The following is an 18,041-nucleotide window of genomic DNA, read 5'->3' as shown; positions in this document are numbered from 1 at the left end:
GGGGTCCTCCTCAGGCCCGGCCGCGCTCAGACACCGGCCGGCGGTGCGATGGAGCTGCGTCAGGAGCGGAGGTAAAGCCGGGTACTCGGGACCTGCTGCCGCGCCTCCGCCCGAGCTGGCACCGCGGTAGATCCTGCTGCCGCGGGCAGCGGAAACAGCGGGAGCGCGGAGCCAAGGCTCCCGACCGCACCCGGGAGCGGGAGCGGAAGCAGGAGACTGCGCAGGCGCCGCCGCGTGACCCTCCGACCTGCTGTCCCTGCACGGCCATGGCAGCAGTCCGGGCCCTGCTGGCGCCGAGGCTGGCGGCCTCCGCGCTCGCGCCGCGCGCCACCCTCCACGGCTCCGCGCCGCGCCCCGGGACCAGGGTCGCGTTGGTGAGCGGACAAGGGCAGACGCGGGGACGGGCCGCCGCCCGAGGTCGGGCCCTCGCGGCGGGCGTCCGTGACCGCGCTCCTCCCGCAGGTGCTGTCTGGGTGCGGCGTCTACGACGGCACGGAGCTGCACGAGGCCTCCGCGTAAGCCCCTGCGGCCCCGGGACCGCCCCGAGGAAGGGCGGGGCCTCTCCCTGAGCTGGGGAGCGCCGGAGGGACGCGGGGAGCGCAGAGCAACGCCTGGAAGTCGGCGTGTGCGGTCGCGGGGGAGGCTGAGACTTCAGATGTCGGGATAACGCCGCCACCGGGGGACAACCACTTAATAGGCGCTTTGTGGGGTTTTCAGGCCCTTGAGTTACCAGCCCAGGGGTCACACTGCGCCCTCCATTTAGCTCTGACTTTAGTGGCTGCCGGTAACCTTGACTGACGCGACTTGTCAGCTATTGCGGTGAATCTGGCGCCTTGATCAAAAGGTTCCCGTGAGCGGTACCAGCAGGGCGGTCGGGAGGGGGCGAGTCAGGTGGTGGTCGCGGAATGCCTGCCTCCGGAGCTTGGTGCCTTACGGAGACCGGAGGACCGTGCGGCGGGGGCTGCGAGGCCGCTGAGCCCTGCCCGTCCAGGGTTTGCCAGCGTGTGCCGGTGCTAGCGCTGGACACGGTGCCGACCTGGCGGGTGCAGAGGGCCAGCGAGCTTCCGTGGGGGCAGTGGGGTTAGAGGGCGGAGTCGGGGTGGCCCTCAAACAGCCTGAACCCTCCCAGGGCCAGGCCGCGTGCTGGTGCCTTGTCTGAAAGGGAGAAGCGCCGTGTCTGGAACGGGGCAGCCCTCGGGAGACCTCTGCGTCTTGGGTCTCTCTCCCACCACCGTGGTGGGAAAGTTGCGAGAGATCAGGGGTTAAACTTCCTGTCGTCGAGAAAAGCTCCCTCAAATGTTGGAGGCTTGGGCCTACATGTTCAGGCTGTGACACCAGCTGGGTCACCCGACCCCAGCACCCTGGATTGGAAAGGGGGCTTGGGGACTGGCTGGTCTCCTTAAGTTAGTTCAGTGATACTGAATTTGGATTGTCCGCAAGCTAACCTTAACTTTTCGTAAAGCAGTTAGGATGTGAGTATATACGAGGTTTTATGTTTGTCTTATAAAGCAGTCAGCTAAAAAACTCCTGTTTTCAAAAACATGGTAACGGGTAAAGCTGGGTTGGGTAGTCTCAGTCTTGTCTGATTTTGTCCCGGTCAGGGTGCTGGTTCACCTGAGCCGTGGTGGGGCTGAGGTCCAGATCTTTGCTCCTGACATCCCTCAGATGCATGTAGTCGACCACACCAAGGGGCAGCCTTCTGAGACTGAAACCAGGTGAGTCTTGCCTACCCTGGTGGTCAGATGTGGTCACGGAGGGTAGTCGCTCAAGAAGCTGTGCGCACCACCACTTCTCTGGAGCTGGGAGCCAGGCTGAGCGTCTCTCCAAGTACAGTCCTCAGGCGGACCTAACGCTGCAAACCTGGGAGTTGTTTCTCACCTCATGGGGCTTACTGAGGCGGTGACAGGATTCCGAGTAGGCACCTTGTCCTTGGTTTTGAGTGAAGGCGGACAGCTCAGTCTGGCCCCCTCGTTCACCTGTTTGAGCCCCAGGTGGCTGTGAGGGGGGCCCCCAGACCCAGCTCTGGGTGCTCAGGCCTGGCCTGGTGTGCTCAGAGCCCCATGTCTCCCCTGTCCCGTTCTACTGCAGGGCAACAGCTTGGGGCTGAGGTTCCCAGGCACCTTCCAGCGAGGTTCGGTGCAAGGTGGGCCAGGGGGGATCCACAGCTCTGTCTCCTGGGGGCTGTGGATCCCCCAGACAGGATCCCTATGCCTCTTTCCCTGCCTGGGTCCCTGGTCCCGGGCTCTGTGGCTTAGGCTGTAGCTCCGCTCGTCGTGTGCACTGCTGCACAGTTGCTGTCTGTCACCAGTACCCGGAGGGGTGCCTATCTTCCTGGGGTCCCTGGCTGACAGGAAGTCCCTGACAATTCGGCTTGGGTTCTGAGTTGCCGACCTGAGAGGGCTCCAGGGGCTGCACAGGTGTGGGTCGCTCTCCCTCTTATAGGCAGCACATGTGCCTCCCTGGGGCCTTGGTTGCTTGGTTCCGCCTGCCCTGCTCCTGGCTGCACGCTGAATCTTTCTGTGGTCTCTCCTTTCCCAGGAACGTTCTGACTGAGTCAGCCAGGATTGCCCGTGGCAAGATCACCGACCTGGCCAAGCTCCGCACGGCCGACCACGATGCTGCCATCTTCCCTGGAGGCTTTGGAGCTGCCAAGAACTTGTGCGTGTCAGAGCTCTGGGCTCTCTCCCGCAGCACCTGGGGTGTGGGTGGGCCGGGTTGGACACCTGGCTGCTGTTGGGGATCTCTGCTTCTTGACGCACATAGCTGCTCTGGGGTGGAACTGCTGTAGGATGGGGCTCAGGTCACATTTTAGCAAGATGTGTGGTTTCTCTGCCTTCTGCTTGGTCCGCAGTCACCCTCTGAGGTGGTCTCGCCGGAGGTCTGCTCACATCCATACCGTCTCCCACACACTCCTCGCAGCATAGGGACCTGCTTTTCTGTTAGGTTGTTGGGTAAGGGTCCTCCAGGACATGGGCCCATTCTTTCTTTGCTTGTGGGTGTTGCTATGGTGATTGGGCTTTGGGCCTGAGAGTTAGCAGCACAGCCTTGCCAGTCCCATGGCGCCGAGACACTACAGTGCCCTTGTCCTCTGGTCTTGGATCTGCTCTCTCTTGTTGCTCTGTCTCGCTGTGTGTCTCAGGAATGCGTCTGTGCTGTCCCTGTCCCAGCACATCCCTCCGGAGGCGGGCAGGGGCCTCTGCTCAGGTGATGGGGGTCCCGCACAGCTGTCCTGGTGCAGGAGATGGGAAGCAGCTGTGCCCGACTGTTTTGGGTGCTTGAACACATGGTACAGCATGTCTGACAGCCAAGCTTCATGGGTTGTGATGGAGATACAGCAGATGAGCAGACGGGCCCTGGAAGGAGCGTTTTCCTGGGACGAGGATGAGAGCATTCCTCTGACCCAGGCCCAGGGCCTCTGGTGACAAATACCTGGCTGTGGACATCCAGCCCCAGGGCTTGCCACCTGCTGGCGGGGCCATTGTGAGGGTTGTGTGGCCTGGACTGCCTGTGCTGGCCCTTTGCCTCCTTGCCCCCCATCTGCCTGCTTCTCGGGGCACTGCTGCAGAAATGAGGCTCTCCCCTTGCCCTTCGTCCTTTGTGGTTCCTCCTCGCTGAGCCGTTGGTGTCTTCTTCTGAAGGGTCCCATAATCCCGTCATCTCAGGCCCCATGGGGTTGCGTTCAAGTCCTGCGAGCACTGTTAGGGTCGCTGCTGCTCTGTCAGGCCCCTCCCCGTGCACCGCCTTTGCCCCCTGAGGCTCACCTGCATGAGCTTCACCTTTCACCGCTGAGGTCTGGAGCACCACCCACCCCCTTTCTGACCTGCATTTCCAGCTGCTTGCCCAAGAGTCACACGGGAATGTCATGTTGACATTTAAAGCTACGCCTCTGACCTGTGCCTAGCCCCTGTGGACCCTTTATGGTCAGGACACGAGATGGAATGGTGCCGTCCCTCCTGGCTGGCTCTGTCGGGGTGCCCTGTACCCAGAGGGAGGCGTTAAGTTCCCCAGTGTCCCACTGTGCACAGCCCTTCTGTATTTTGACCTTTGGAGGTTCCCCTCTGCCTGCAGACTGCAGCACCTCCTCTCTGCAGAGCCACCCCGTTTTTCCAGCTGTGCTCCTGAAACCTGGCCTTCTGAGGCCTCTCCCCTTGGCACCACCTTCACATGCCTCTTGGCAGGAAGTGACAGAAAGGGGTCTGCTGGACTTTGACCTCCGATGGGACAGGGTTTCTTGAAAGCATGAGATGGGTTCACTAAGTGCTGTACCTCTGCTGTGACCATTAGCACCTCCCCCTAGGTGAAGGCCGTTGGGGGATCTGTTGGGTTGTGTCCCCCACACCTGCACTTGGCTGACCTAGGAGCTGAGCCAGCTCTTGGTGTATCCATGTCTCCCCTATAGAGGATGCTGTAGGCTTCAGGATCCCTGGGGGAAGCTGCTGCTGGTGGCCGCTGGCCCCATTCTTCCTGACCTTTCCAGGAGGAGGGCCAGTTCCCGAGACAGCGGTCCCCTGAGCAGGGCTGCTGTGATCATTAAGGGGCAGCGTGGTGACCCCTTCCTCCTGTGTAGGGGCTCAGGCTCTCCTTGGCACTGTGAGCAGCTTGTGTGTAGCACAGGGATAGCCTCTCCAGCTCAGTTCTGCACTGCGTGTTTGCAACCAAGCGGATTGTTGCTGGTCCGCTGGCCGGCCCCACAGCTGTGTGCACAGATCCCATCTGGTGGATGGCCTGACCCTGACGGGCACTGGTGATTTCCAGCCTGCTCTTGTCTTGATGGTTTTTTGGAGCTGTAACTGACACATGCATTTGAGGTGTAAGATGTGACGTCTGACACACGTGCACACCCCGAGCACCCATCTCCACATCAGGTGGCGACCCTCCATTGCCCCAGTTTTCTGGTTCCTCATGCACCATGCTCAGCAGATGCCCCAGGATAGTCCCGCCCATAAACAGCAGGGGCAGCCCAGGTGAGGCTGTGGGCAGAGGCGTGCCCTTTGGCCTTTGATGGCCTCATGGGCCTGCCTTCCACAGAGACGGTGCTGGCATGTGTGCCCCTTAATGACACCCCAGGGCTCCAGCTCTGGGGAACAAAATGCATTTCTCTTCCTTCTTAGCGAGTGACCATCGCTGGTCTTGGGCCGCGTGCTTGCTTGCGGTTCCTGGGTTTACCAAGCACCACTGTGTCTGTTCTGTCCACCTCCACCCTCCCTCCCCCTTATTACTCAGCGTCTTTCTGTTTAAAAAATGGGAAGGTACAGGAACATATAATTATATGAATAGCCACACACACGTATGTGCACACTTGCATGTGATGACTTCCTGAGGAGTGGATGGAACCGCATGTGGGCTCTTGGGGGCCAGGCCCACTGAGAGCTAAGGAAGCCTCCCCTCTCATGGCAGGAGCACGTTCGCCGTACATGGAAAAGACTGCACAGTCCACAGAGACGTGGAGCGCGTCCTGAAGGAGTTCCACCAGGCTGGGAAGCCCATTGGGTGCGTGCGGGGCCACAGAGGGCGGCAGGCAGGGCGCAGTGGTCTTCAAAACTGGTCCCTGTTCTCATGTCACCTAGGGGTTTTCCGGGGCCTCATACGTGCCTTCTGGCTCTGAGCGTTCTGTGGGCCTGTGGTCGTAATGTCCGCTGATGGCCTAGCGAGGGGGAGGGGGTGATCCTGTCAGCTTCCTGGAGGCGCTTCAGTCAGTGCTCCCCAACCCTCCGCCTTACTTAGCATCCCTTCCTCGTGGGCCCCACCCACATCTAGGCTCGGCAGAGGCACTTCTTTTCTGGGTTGCTGCCATGAGCCCCACTCCTGAGCTTCCTTCCTCTGGGAGCCCCTCCCCGAGGACTGGTCTGAGGTGGCCCCGGGCAGCAGCCTCACGTTCCTCTGCGCTCCCAAACTCGGCACAGCAGTTACTCCCATCACAGCCTGTGGTCCTGGGTCCCGGCAGTCCCAGCAGGTGGGCGAGGCCAGCTGTGCCTGCCACCAGGAGTGGTTCCCTGGGGGCAGGTGCTGGCACCGCCGTCAGATCCATTCCACCAGCATTCCAGCAGTTGTTCCTCGGTCCTGCCTCAACACTGCACAGTGGGCCCATGGGGCACTGAGCACGTGCATTGCACACCTTGGAGTCTCACTGGTGGTAGAAGCTGTCTCGGAGCACAGCTGTGCAGATGCACTGGAGCTGAACTCACAGGGTTGCAGACTCAAGGCCTCCCAACCTCCACCTGACAGCTGCTGGCTCCCGCGTCACTGGTGAGCCAACATACCCAGGTCGCTCTAGAACCCTCCATCTGAACAGAACACAGCAGCCAAGGAGGTTGGGTCTGTCACAGACCCTTAGCCACTCATCAGATGCCCTGCCCAGCTTGGGAGCCCCCTTTGTCACAAGCAGTGTCAGCCTGGCAGCATGTGCCACCTTCTACCTGCATCTTCTTGGACCAGACCTGCCCGGAAGGGATGGTGCCGCAAGCCCCCCACCTCCCAGGGTGCTGTCACTGGAACAGCTCCAGTTTTTGCAGGCAAGCACCCGGGAGGGACCTGGTGCCCTTTGTGACTATCTACTTTACTGGCGACATGCCCACTCACATAAATGGCCGCCCTGGCTGAGTCGGGCTACAGTGTTGCCCTGGTTGGGCAGGGGCGTCGATGCTGCCCTGTCTTTGGAAGCTCCGTTTGGCACGCCCTTGGCAGATTCCTTGGCCCTCTTCTCCAGAAAGCAGTAGTGCTGTCCAGTCACACATGAAATGCCCTCTGCAGGTCAGCACACGTTGGGTGCCCCTTCCCAAGCAATCCCATGCTGCCTGGCCTGCTCACCACGAGTATGGATGGAGAGGGTCCAGCAGGCTGGCTGCCTGCCTGCTTGTCCCCACACGGTGCACAGTGCTGGCAGGTGCCTCCACGCAAGCACCGGCATCAGCCTGTGTCTGCGCCCTGCACCACAGCATGTGCTTCTGGGCATCCTGAGCAGGACTGCCAGGGCCTCTGCAGCTCCCTGACAGGATACTCCTGGGACATCAGCTGCAGTTCAGTGGTTGGGGTTTTACGTCAGGGTTCTGAACAGAAGTTATTTCAGTTGCTGTGACATTTAAAAAGTACGTAAATACATCTTAATCGTATTTTACCGTGGCGTATTCCAGCAGCTTCAGCACAGGGCCTGGAAAGGCAGCCAGTAAGGCCACTGGAGCCAGAGGAGGGCAGGAGTGAGGCGCGGGGAGCAGGGCTGGGGCCTCGTGTTGGCTGACCTGACTGGCCCAGGCGCCGCTGGTCCCGAGGCCTCCTGGTGAAAAACAACCTCATAGCCCCGAGGGCAGCTGTCGGCCCCGTGGCCCTGAGGCTCGGCATCCTGCGTGTGGGGCCAGCAGGCATGTGTCCCCTTGCTTCTGCAGTCAGGGCTGCTGGTTGAGCTGTGTCCCTGGCCTTTCGTGCCCCTTCATCATGGTCAGTATGGCTGTGATCTGTTGCTGCGTGACAAGCCACCCCAAAACCTGGGCCTCAGCCACCACACCGTGTGTTGCCTTCCCTGTAGGTAGCCAACCTGTGTCTGGATACCACATAAGGTGCAGCCAGGGCCCAGCTCCTCATGTGGCTGCCTACCCCTGCCATCTGGGCCTGGCACCTGGGTGCCTGGAGACTCCATCTGGTAGCAAAGCAAGCTGAGGGTGCATGGCATTCATGACCCCAGGGGCCAGTTCCACCTTGGAGCCAGCGTCCTTTGTCCCTACACCCAGTCGTTTCAGGGTTGATCGTGTGCTTCAGGCTGCTGCACTGCGGCCCTGCCCCCCACCCCTGTGACTGCACAGCCTGAGCCGACACCGCCTCTCCCCTCTCAGCTTGTGCTGTATCGCGCCCGTCCTTGCGGCCAAAGTACTTGGTGGCGTCGAGGTCACCGTGGGCCACGAGCAGGAGGAAGACGGCAAGTGGCCCTATGCTGGGACCGCGGAAGTCATCAAAGCCTTGGGTGCCAAGCACTGTGTGAAGGAGGTGACCATATCCTTTCTGGCATCGGGCCGTTAGGTGGCGCTGGGGCAGCCCTCTAGCCCTCCATGGCTGCCCTGGGCAGGCAGCCTCTTCAACCAGGAACTGCGCTACTGGGGGGCGCCTCGGGCTGTGGTGTGACTTCTGCCCATCAGCTCCGTGGGTACTGGCTGAGCTCAGCACACTCCAGGCCCAGAGCTAAGCAGGGCCACCTGGCTGACAAGGAGGAGGCCAGTTCTGTCGGCCGTGCCTGTGCCCCCATCTGTGTGGGGCACGTCCTGGGTCGAGCCGGCCTCTGCTGTCACAGAGACATGTTCTCAGGTTTCCAGAGGGAGGTGCCTGGCTGCCGCTGCCCCCTGGTTGCCATGGGCTCTGAGCTGGTGCTTGCAGGCATGGGTTGTGCTGTGTAGCACCCACTATGAAGCATTTTGTGAGGGGGACACCCACTTGGCTGAGGTGGTACAGGAACTAGGCCCATGGTCTTTAGTCGGCACAGAGCATATGGAACCAGGCGCTGTTGGCCAGGACACTCCAGGATAGTCCCTACCCTGAGGTGCCCTGAGTAGGAAGGAGGGGTATTCTAGGGCAGCCCGGGAGCAGTGGCCAGGGTGGGTGTGTTGCCCGGACCCCCCTTGTCCTCCCCAAGCCACGTTTTTCCATGACTTCCATGCACGAAGCCCATGTGGACCAGAAGAACAAGGTGGTCACGACCCCGGCCTTCATGTGCGAGACAGCACTGCATCACGTCCATGAGGGGATCGGGGCCATGGTGAAGAAGGTGCTGGAACTTGCCAGAAAGTGACGCAGTGTGGTGCCAGGCGGCACTGGTGGCCTGCGTTCCAGTCCTGCTTGAAACATGGCAGGACTTGACTTCTCTGCGTAAATCTGTAGGCCTTTTCAGCTAAAGTGAGCTCGTGGCACATTAGGGGCCAGGGCAGCTGGGTGTGAGAGATGGTTCATGGTCCCCGCAGCTTGACCTCCTTCCCAGAGAGCAGGGAGCGGCTGGCATCTACCCTCCACCTGTAGGGCCATCTGTCTTGCATGAACTGAGGGTGACAAGCCAGTCACGTCTTTCATGGAGAGAGATTCTGTGATAGGTTTGGCTTGCTTCGCAATACTTGGAAGGAAAATTTTTTTCTTAAGTTTGCAAATTAATAAATCAGGAAACCAAAATACTACGCTTATTGGTCATTTAAGATCAATCCTGGAGTAAGTATGTGCTAATTAAAACAATAACAGGATTTCTCTGCAGGCATCCCTAGCACGGACACCGCCCTCTGAAACTGGCAAACGAGCATGTAAATGAGGCTCCTTGAGTTAGCCCAGCTTGCTCGGTTTTTAGGGGCAAGGGGAAGTTGCCAACCCTTGACCTGTGTGGTTGACCTGCTGGGTAGCATCGGCCTGGCCCAGGCTGTGAGGAGCAGCTGCCCAAGGATCAGCAGCAGAGTGTCAGCATGGCACTGGCTGGCGTGGCCCGTGGTGAGCAAGCTGCCAGGGAAGCAGCCAGGGTGGCAAGGGAGCCCCAGGCTTCTCCCAGGAGGCGCATGCCCTGGTCTGTGCGTGACTGGGTGCTGTGGCACCTGTATGTTGTTTGGCTTCTGGAGAGCTGCCCAGGTGGACATGGCTGGGCTGATTGGTTTGGTTCAGTTCGTGCTGAACTGCCAGTACTGGCTGGGAGTGGGCAGAGATGCTGATCCCCCACCCGCCATGCTGCCAGGCAGGGCCTGGGGAAGGGCCAGGAATGCCCGATAACTGTGCCCACCTGGTCCCCTCAGCTTGCCATCCTCTGGCCTGTCGGGTCCTTCCTCTACGGAATTCCATCCTCTGCTAGCTGGTCTTTCGCGAAGCTGGGCCATGGGGCAGGAGGGCCCTGGGCACCCCCGCCAGGACTGCCCTTGCCTGTGCAGATGCAGGGCTCGTCAGGCCAGGCTGCAGGCCAGCACCTTCTCCCCAAGAAGGCTGGTTACTAATGGATGCGCACATGGAGTGCACAGGTCATGGGCAGGCACCTCATGAGTGCCCGCAGTGAGCATGCCCATGGGGCCAGTGCACAGGCGCAGGGACCGCAGCCCCCAGAGCCTGTCCCGGGTGGGGCCCACACAGGCTGCGGCACCCCTGGGCTCTGTGCACAGGCTGCCCATGCAGCGCTGCTCTCCCTTCAGGAAGTGTTCCCAGGCGGGTGTCCCCACGCTCGTGCCCTTCCCAGAGTTCCAGGAGGAGTTGTGGCCTATGGCCACAGCATCTGTCAGTGTCCGCCGGGGCTGCTGGGTTGTGGGGTGTTCTCTTCAATTTAGTAGGTGGTGTCCTGGTTTTCCCAAGTGTGCCCCCAGCAGCAGTGCCCGAGCAGGTGGCGGCCCTGCAGCCTGCATGCACATGGGCCTGTGGGCCTTTGTCTCATTCCTCCCACGCTGGTGTAGGCAGTGTTTCCCAGGACTCTCCTGTCATCTTCCCGGGCTCCGAGGCCGACCCACTTTGGCATGTCTCTTGTATATATTCTGGCGATCCTCTGTGGTGGGGGCCCTGTGGTGTCTTGGAGCATGTACGTGCTCTGCTTACAAGCCTGTTGAATGGCTCCTACTCTCTTTGTTCCCCATAGTACCTGACAGCAGACTGCCTGGGCTCCCTAGAGATCCCCTTGCCGCCCTCTACGGGTCTTGAAGACACACTGCTGTGTGATGTGCAGTGTCAGGCGCATGTTTGGACCAGAAGCCCACGTGGTATCAGCGTCTGTGAATCCATCTGCCTTGCAGTTTGATTTGCCTCTTCTGGAAATGCTGGGGGTTGGGGGAGCGTGCCTGCAGGGCAGACTGGGACACACCACCACGCAGCCATGGCATCCACATACTGAGCCCTGTGCGGGGCAGCCCCCCACCTCTGCCCACTTAGGGGTCCCCACGTGGTTTGGGCAGTCTTAGCTTCTGTGGGACTTAATGTGCCTGAGAACAAACCCGGGAAACCATGGGCCACCAGGATGTCACCGTCTCTTGATTGGACTTCACCCAGCCAAAGAGCAGGTGACCAGATGGAAGGGAGAGCTTACAAACACCCGAGGGAAGTGTGTGGTCACCTACTATTCATACAGTTCCCCGTCCATCCTGTACCTTCTCCAGGTGAGGTGTTGCCTGCCTGATTCAGAGGGGCTCGTGGGGTGCCCTGCCCTCCTAAAATCCTGCTGCGGTAGTGAAAGGCATGGCTCTGGGTGCTAGTGTCTGGTGACACTTTTATCAGCCCGTTTGACCCTTGTAGTAGCTGTGGGTCAGGGTCCCTACTCCCCTGAGCTGTAAGGCTGAACTTGGGTGCAGGCAGAAAGACTGGCACTAGGCTGAAACATTGGGAAGCCTGGGAAGGCACCTGGCAGGCTGAAACTAGAGGGAATTCAGGCAGGCGCTGTCCCAGAGCCTGGCATCATGGATGTGTGTGGGTGGCTGTGTGTGAGAAATGCTCCAGACAGGAGTGGTCAGTGCAGAGGCCTAGGGGGAGTGGCTAACAAGTTCAAGGGCAGCCTGAGGTGGGGCAGCAGGGGCAGGGGTGATGAGCTGGCCTGCAGCAAGGGCAGGGTGGTGGGTCCTTGAAAGCTCCTTGTTGGGAGGCCAGGCCCTAGAGCACGCCTGTGGCTTGGGCCCTGCCCTGGGGCACCACCTTGGGTCTGGAGCAGCCTCTAGGGGTTTGGCCTGTCTTCCCTGAGCCTCTCCTGCAGGCACCACCAGGGCAGGGATGTCAGCTTCCAGAAGCCCTCCTGGACCCTTTTCCTGTACCTTCCTGTCTGGCTGCCACCCCCACCCCCTAGCTACTTGCTTCAGCGCCTCTCCCCAGGGGACTTCCTGCACACTCCAGCCACGGAGGTACTCCTGGCCTGCTGTCTGACTGCATGTGTGTGTGCATGCGTATCCCTGGCTTGTCCTCTGCCCTCCACATGCACCGAGAGCTCCAGGAGGGAAGATGCCATCCTCCTTGTGAACCTCAGTCTCCCCAGGGCTGGGTCGGGGGGAGGTGTGGGGCCATGAAGCGCCCATCCCAGTGCCACCCTCAGCCCAGGTCCAAGCCTCCTCCCTCGCCTGCCCCCACCACTGGGCGCAACCTGCCCTTCTTCCACTTCCTTTTCCTGCAGGAAGTCTCTTTTCATGACTTGGTAGCTCATTTCTTTTTAGCGCTGAAGACTATTCCATTGTCTGTGTGGACCACAGTTTACTTACCCATCACCTACTGAAGGACATCCTGGTTGCTTTCAGGTTTTGGCGATGATGAATAAAGCTGCTGTGAACATCTGGGTGCAGGTTTTTGAGTGGAGATAAGTTTCAACTCTGGGTAAATCTTAAGAGTGTGGTTGCTGGATCATATGGTAAAAGTATGTCAAGTTTTGTCAGAAACCACTGAACTGTCTTCCAGAGTGGCAGTGCCATGCTGCATCCCCACCAGCAATGATGAGAGTTCCTGTTGATCCACATCCTCACCAGCATTTGGTGGTGTCAGTGTTTGGATTTTCACCCATTCTAATGGGTGTGCAATGGTATTTTGCTCTTCTAATTTGTGTTTCCCTGATGAAATGTGGAACATCTTTCCACATGCTCATTTGCCATTGGTATGTATGTTTTGATAAGGTGTCTTTTCAGATCTTTCACCCATTTTCTATCTGTGGTTCTTTTTCTCCTGAGTTTTAAAAGAGTTCCTTGAACTTATTCAACAGTGTGTTATTAACTGACATTGTGCAGATGACATCTAATGGCTTATTGTGGTGACTACTTTGCAGTGTGTGCATGTGTCCAAATGCTGAATCACTGCTGCACACCTGAAATCAATACAGTATTGTATGTCAGTTTTACCTCAGTAATAAAAGAATGCTTTTTATATTTTAGAAAACAGTCCTTTCTCAGATCTCTCTTCTGCAAGTACTTTTCCCAGTCAGTGGCTTGTCTTCTTGTTCTCTTGGCAGTGTCTTCTGTAGAACACATGTTTTTAATTTTAGCCCAAATTACCAATTCTTTCTTTCATGGATCATATACCTTTTATTTCCTTTTCTTGCTTTATTGCATTAACTGGGACTTCCAGCACAGGGTTGAAAAGGAGTCTTTCAGAGGGGACACCTTGCCCTGTTCCTGATCTTGGTTGGGAAAGCTTTGTGTTTATCAGAGTATGAGAGCTGTAGGTTTTTGTAGATGCCCTTTATCAAGTTCAGGAAGTTTCCTTTTAATTCGAGTTTCCCAGGAGTTTTTAATCATAAATTTGTATTGGAGGGTCTCAAATGCTTTTTCTGCATCTGTTAATGTGATCATGTGACTTTTCTTCAGCGTGTTGATGTAATGGATTACATTGATTTTCAAGTGTTGAACCAGCCTTGCATATGTGGAATAAACCATCCACATTTGTGGTGTGTAATCCTTTTTAAACATTGTTGAGTTCAATTTGCTAATATTTTGTGGAGGATTTTTTCATCCATTTTCATGAGAGAGATGTGAGGTTTTCTTAAGTCTGTCTGATTTTGGTATCAGGGCAATGCTGGCCCCATAGAATGAGTTGGGAAGTGTTCTCACTGCTGCTGCCTTCTGGAAGACATTACAGAGAATTGGTGTAATTTCTTCCTCAAATGTTTGGTAGAATTGATCACTGAACCCTTCTGTGCTTGAGGCTTTCTGTTTTGGAAGATTTTTAAATTACTGATTCAATTTCCTTAATAGATACAGACCTATTAAAATCATCTATTTCTTGTGTGAGTTTTGGCAGATTGTGTCTTTCAAGAACTTGGTCCATTTCATGTAGGTCAATCCGTAGATATAAAATTGTTAACAGTACTTCTTTATTGTCTTTTAAATGTCTATGATTTTCTCTATTCTCTTCTTTCTCATTTCCTTGATTACTGCTCTAATTCTTATTATTTCTTTTCTTTTGCTTGCTTTGGACTTACAGTCTGTTTTCCTTTTTCTAGTTTCCTAACTATAAATTTCCTTCTAAGGCCCTGCTTTTGCTGCATCCCACAAATTTTAACAAGTTGATTCTCATTTTCATATACTTCAAAATATTTTTTTTTCTCTTGAGATTTCCACTTTGAACCATGTGTTACTTAGAAATGTGTTGTTTAATCTCCACTATTTTGGGGTTTTCTAGTTATCTCTCTGTTGGTGATTTTTAGTTTACTTCCATTGTGGTCTGGGAGCAGATATGGTATTATTTCTGTTATAATTTGTTAAGGTGTGTTCTTGCCCCAGAATGTGGTCCCTCTTGGTGATGCTGAATGTTCCATGTGAGCTTGGGAAGAATGTGCATTCTGCTGCTGTTGGGTGAAGTCTGTAGGTGTCAGTCATATCTAGGTGATCGATGGTGTTCAGTCCAGCTGTGTTCCTTACTGATTTTCTGTCTGCTGGGTCTGTCCTTTGCTGATAGAGGGCTGTCGGAGTCTCCAGCTCTGACAGTGGGTTCATCCATTTCTCCTTGCAATTTGATCACTTTTTGCCTCACAGTTTGGTGCCCTGTTGTTAGGTACATATATGTTACTAATTGTCATGTTTTCTTGGGGAATTGACCACTTTATCATTATGTGCTGCCCCTCTTTATCCATGATAATTTCCCTTGCTTTGAAGTCTGCTCTGTCTGAAATTAATACAGCTACTCCTGCTTTCTTTTGATTGCTGTTAACATTGCATATTATTCTCTATCCATTTACTGTCAATCTGTATATGTCTTTAAAGTGGGTTACTGGTAGACAACATGTAGGTGAGTCTTGTTTTTTGATCCACTCTGACAATCTTTCTTTTAATTGATGCTTCAGAACACTGATGCTCAAAGTAATTATTGATATAGTTAGATTAATGTCTGCCATATTTGTTACTATTTTCTATTTCTTGCTGTTAAGTCTTTGTTCCTTTTTTTGTCTTCCAGTCTTCCTGCTTTTTGTGGTTTTAGTTGAGCATGTTATATGATTCTATTTTGTCTGTTTTCTTAGAATATCAGTTACATTTCTTTTTTTGTTTTTTTAGCGATTGCTCTACAGTTTGCAATACATTTATAGTTAATCCAAGTCCACTTTCAAGTAATAATACACTATTTCACGTGTAGGGTGAGTGCCTTCAGATAATGAAATAACCCTAATTACTGTCCCCATTCTTTGTATGGGTGCTGGCTTTCACTTTACCTCTCCATAAGCTATAACCGTGGACTTCACTGTTGCTATTACTACCTGTACTTAACTGCTGTCTGATAGACCAGTTAAGAATAAGAAGAGTGAAGGTTTGGCAGAGGCTTAAAGATGGTAGCTTGAGAAGTGAGACAGAAACCTCCTCCCCAAACCACTTATAATACGAAAATACAGCAAATACAACTAATCTTGAAAGAGCGACCAGAAAGAAGACTGACAGACAGCCTACATCTGGGGAAAAGAGAAGACCTCATGGAAAAGGGTCAAGTAGCAAAGCCATGATCCGGCGGGACCAAGCCCTCCCCCTACCCCGGCTTACCAGTTGGAGGAAGAGAAACAGAGCGGGGAGTGGGTAGAAGCCTAGGACTGCTGAGCACCCAGCCTCGGAGATCTGCTCCAGGAGCACAAACCTACATTACATGGTGCTCTAGAGATTAGTGGGTTGGAAAGCAAAGACAGGCAGAATACCCAGAGAGACAGATTCCAGCTGTTAGTGGAGAGCAAGTACCCATAACTGGCCACTCTGGGACAAAAGAAAGGTGGGCACTTTGAAAGACCTCCCAATAATAGTGAGAGGCCTGCTAAAGGGGCAAGGATTACACAAAGTTTGCTGCTCAGGAGAAAGAACAGGTGGACAAAATCATCCCGGCACACAGCCCAGCAGGTTGGGAACTTTCAGCACTCCATCCCTCTGGCTGGCAGCACAGCATCAAGGCCCCACACTGCAATACACAGCCTGCTGGTCCTTCCTCCTGGCCATCACTGGTTGTCAAACCTGAAGCCCCCGCCACTGCACCAGGCCAGTCAGAGGGCAGCCCTGCCACAGCAGCAGGGGCATAACATAGAGGCTGCTCCATGTGTGCTTGGCCAACTGGTCCTGGCAGTGAAGGCAGGCACTGCAGGCAGAAAGCAGGAAAGAGCTCTTTCCTCCTGGCAGGCACGAGTGCTGATCACCTGCAACCCCCTCCATGGGGTCAGGTGCTGGGCAGCACCAGAGAGTAGAGCCTCTGGGCACTAGAGGGCACCACCTATACAAAGTTGTTATTCCATATTATTCATTACAAATGAGAAGTGGCAAAAGAACCTTGTGCAAACCAAAATCCTCAAACACCAGAAAGAGGGCCAAGTTGAACTGAAATCACCAATCTTACTGATGAAGATCTCAAAATAAAAATCATAAACATGCTCACAGAGCTACAGAAAAATATTCAAGGTCTCAGGGATGACTTCCAAGAAAGAAACTTTGAAAAATACAGTATCTGAAATGAAACATATGGAGGGATTTAAAAGATTAGAAGAGGTGAAGGAGACAGTAAATGAAATAGAAATTAGGGAACAGGAATACAAAGAAGCTGAGGCAAACAGAGAAAAAAAGGATCTCTGGGAATGAAAGAACATTAAGAGAACTGTGACTAATCCAAAAAGAACAATATTCACATTATAGGGGTACCAGAAGAGAAAGAAAAAGGTATAGAAAGTGTCTTTAAGGAAATAGGAAATATTAAGGAAATAGTTACTGAAAACTTCCCCAATCTGGGGAAGGAAATAGTCTCTCAGACCACGGAAGTGCAAAGATCCCCCAACACAAAGGACCCAAGGAGGACAACACCAAGACATATAATAATGAAAATGGCAGAGATCAAAGACAAGGACAGAGTATTAAAAGCAGCCAGAGAGAGAATAAAGATCACACACAAAGGAAAACCCATCAGGCTATTATCAGACTTCTCAGCAAAAATCTTACAGGCCAGAAAGGAGTGGCATAATATATTCAATGCAATGAAACAGAAGGGCCTTGAACCAAGATTACTTGACCCGGGAAGATTATCATTTAAATTAGAAGCAGGGATTAAACAATTTCCAGATAAGCAAAAGTTGAGAAAATTTACCTCCCACAAACAATCTGTACAGTGTATTTTGGAGGGACTTAGATATAGACAGAAATGCTCCTAAGGCTACATAGCTACCACCAGAGAAAATAAAACCACAGTAAAGGAAGTACACCAATTAATTACTAAGCAAATGCAAAATTAAATCAACTACGCACAAAGTCAAGGGATACACAAAGGGTACTGAATATGACAGCTAATATATAAAGAGTGGAGGAGGAAAAAAAGAACCTTTAGATTGTGTTTGAAATAGTGTACTGAGTTAAGTTAGACTGTTAGATAGTAAAGAAGCTACTCTTGACCTTTGGCAACCACAAATCTAAAGTCTGCAATGTCAGTAAGTACATATCTATTGATAATCACCCTAAATGTAAATGGACTGAATGCACCAATCAAAAAACATAAAAGAGGTACTGACTGGATAAAAAAACAATACCCCTATATGCTGCCTACAAAAGACTCACTTCAAACCCAAAGGTATACACAGAATAAAAGTGAAGGGATGGAAAAAGATATTTCATGCAACTAATAGAAAAAAGCAGGAGTTGCAGTGCTTGTATCAGACAAAATAGACTTCAAAGTAAAGGAAGTAACGAGACAAAGAAGGACATTACATAATGACAAAGGGGTCAGTCCAGCAAGATGATACAATAACCATTATAAATATCTATACACCCAATATAGGAGCACCTAAATATGTAAAACAAATACTAACAGAATTAAAGGGGGAAATAGACCACAACACATTCATTTTGGGACTTCACACTACTTACTCCCAAAGACAGATCAACCAGACAGAACATAAGCAAGGAGACAGAGGCACTGAACAACATATTAGAACAGATGGACCTAACAGACATCTATAGAACACACCACATGAAAGCAGCAGGAATCACATTCTTCTCAAGTGCACATTGGGACATTTTCAAGAATAGATCACACACTAGACCACAAAAAGAGCCTCAATAAATTCAGAAGTATTGAAATTCTAACAACCAGCTTCTCAGACCACAAAGGTATGAAACTAGAAATAAATTATACAAAGAAAAAAAAAAGCC

General features: G+C 53.6%; 1 protein-coding gene across 5 annotated transcripts; it reads left to right on the top strand.

Moving 5' to 3' along the window:
* Positions 1–213: 213 nt before the first annotated feature.
* Positions 214–9,141, top strand: GATD3 (glutamine amidotransferase class 1 domain containing 3). Of its 5 annotated transcripts, none has more exons than XM_036994866.2 (7): positions 214–374; positions 463–515; positions 1,602–1,715; positions 2,539–2,658; positions 5,398–5,518; positions 7,824–7,980; positions 8,642–9,141. In XM_036994866.2, exons 1-7 carry the CDS (start codon positions 267–269, stop codon positions 8,719–8,721), a joined length of 753 nt encoding a protein of 250 aa, XP_036850761.2. In that variant the 5' UTR covers positions 214–266; the 3' UTR covers positions 8,722–9,141. The 5 variants fall into 5 exon arrangements, with proteins under 5 accessions (XP_036850761.2, XP_073087365.1, XP_036850762.1 ...); XM_036994864.2 differs by having other exon boundaries at positions 220–374; positions 5,398–5,490; XM_073231264.1 differs by lacking the exon at positions 1,602–1,715 and having other exon boundaries at positions 217–374; positions 5,398–5,490.
* The last annotated feature ends 8,900 nt before the right edge of the window (positions 9,142–18,041 follow it).

Source organism: Manis javanica, chromosome 3, assembly GCF_040802235.1.
Source record: "Manis javanica isolate MJ-LG chromosome 3, MJ_LKY, whole genome shotgun sequence".
Lineage (NCBI taxonomy): Eukaryota > Metazoa > Chordata > Mammalia > Pholidota > Manidae > Manis > Manis javanica.
This window is presented reverse-complemented; position numbering and strand designations above follow the sequence as displayed.

What these genes read in the sequence shown, in the direction of transcription:
- GATD3 (XM_036994864.2), top strand. Translation starts at nt 267, where the DNA reads ATGGCAGCAGTCCGGGCCCTGCTGGCGCCGAGGCTGGCGGCCTCCGCG. An exon ending in TTTGGAGCTGCCAAGAACTT is followed by an intron (nt 2,659 to 5,397) that starts GTGCGTGTCAGA and finishes CTCTCATGGCAG; the next exon opens with GAGCACGTTCGCCGTACATG. An exon ending in ACTGTGTGAAGGAGGTGACC is followed by an intron (nt 7,981 to 8,641) that starts ATATCCTTTCTG and finishes ACTTCCATGCAC; the next exon opens with GAAGCCCATGTGGACCAGAA.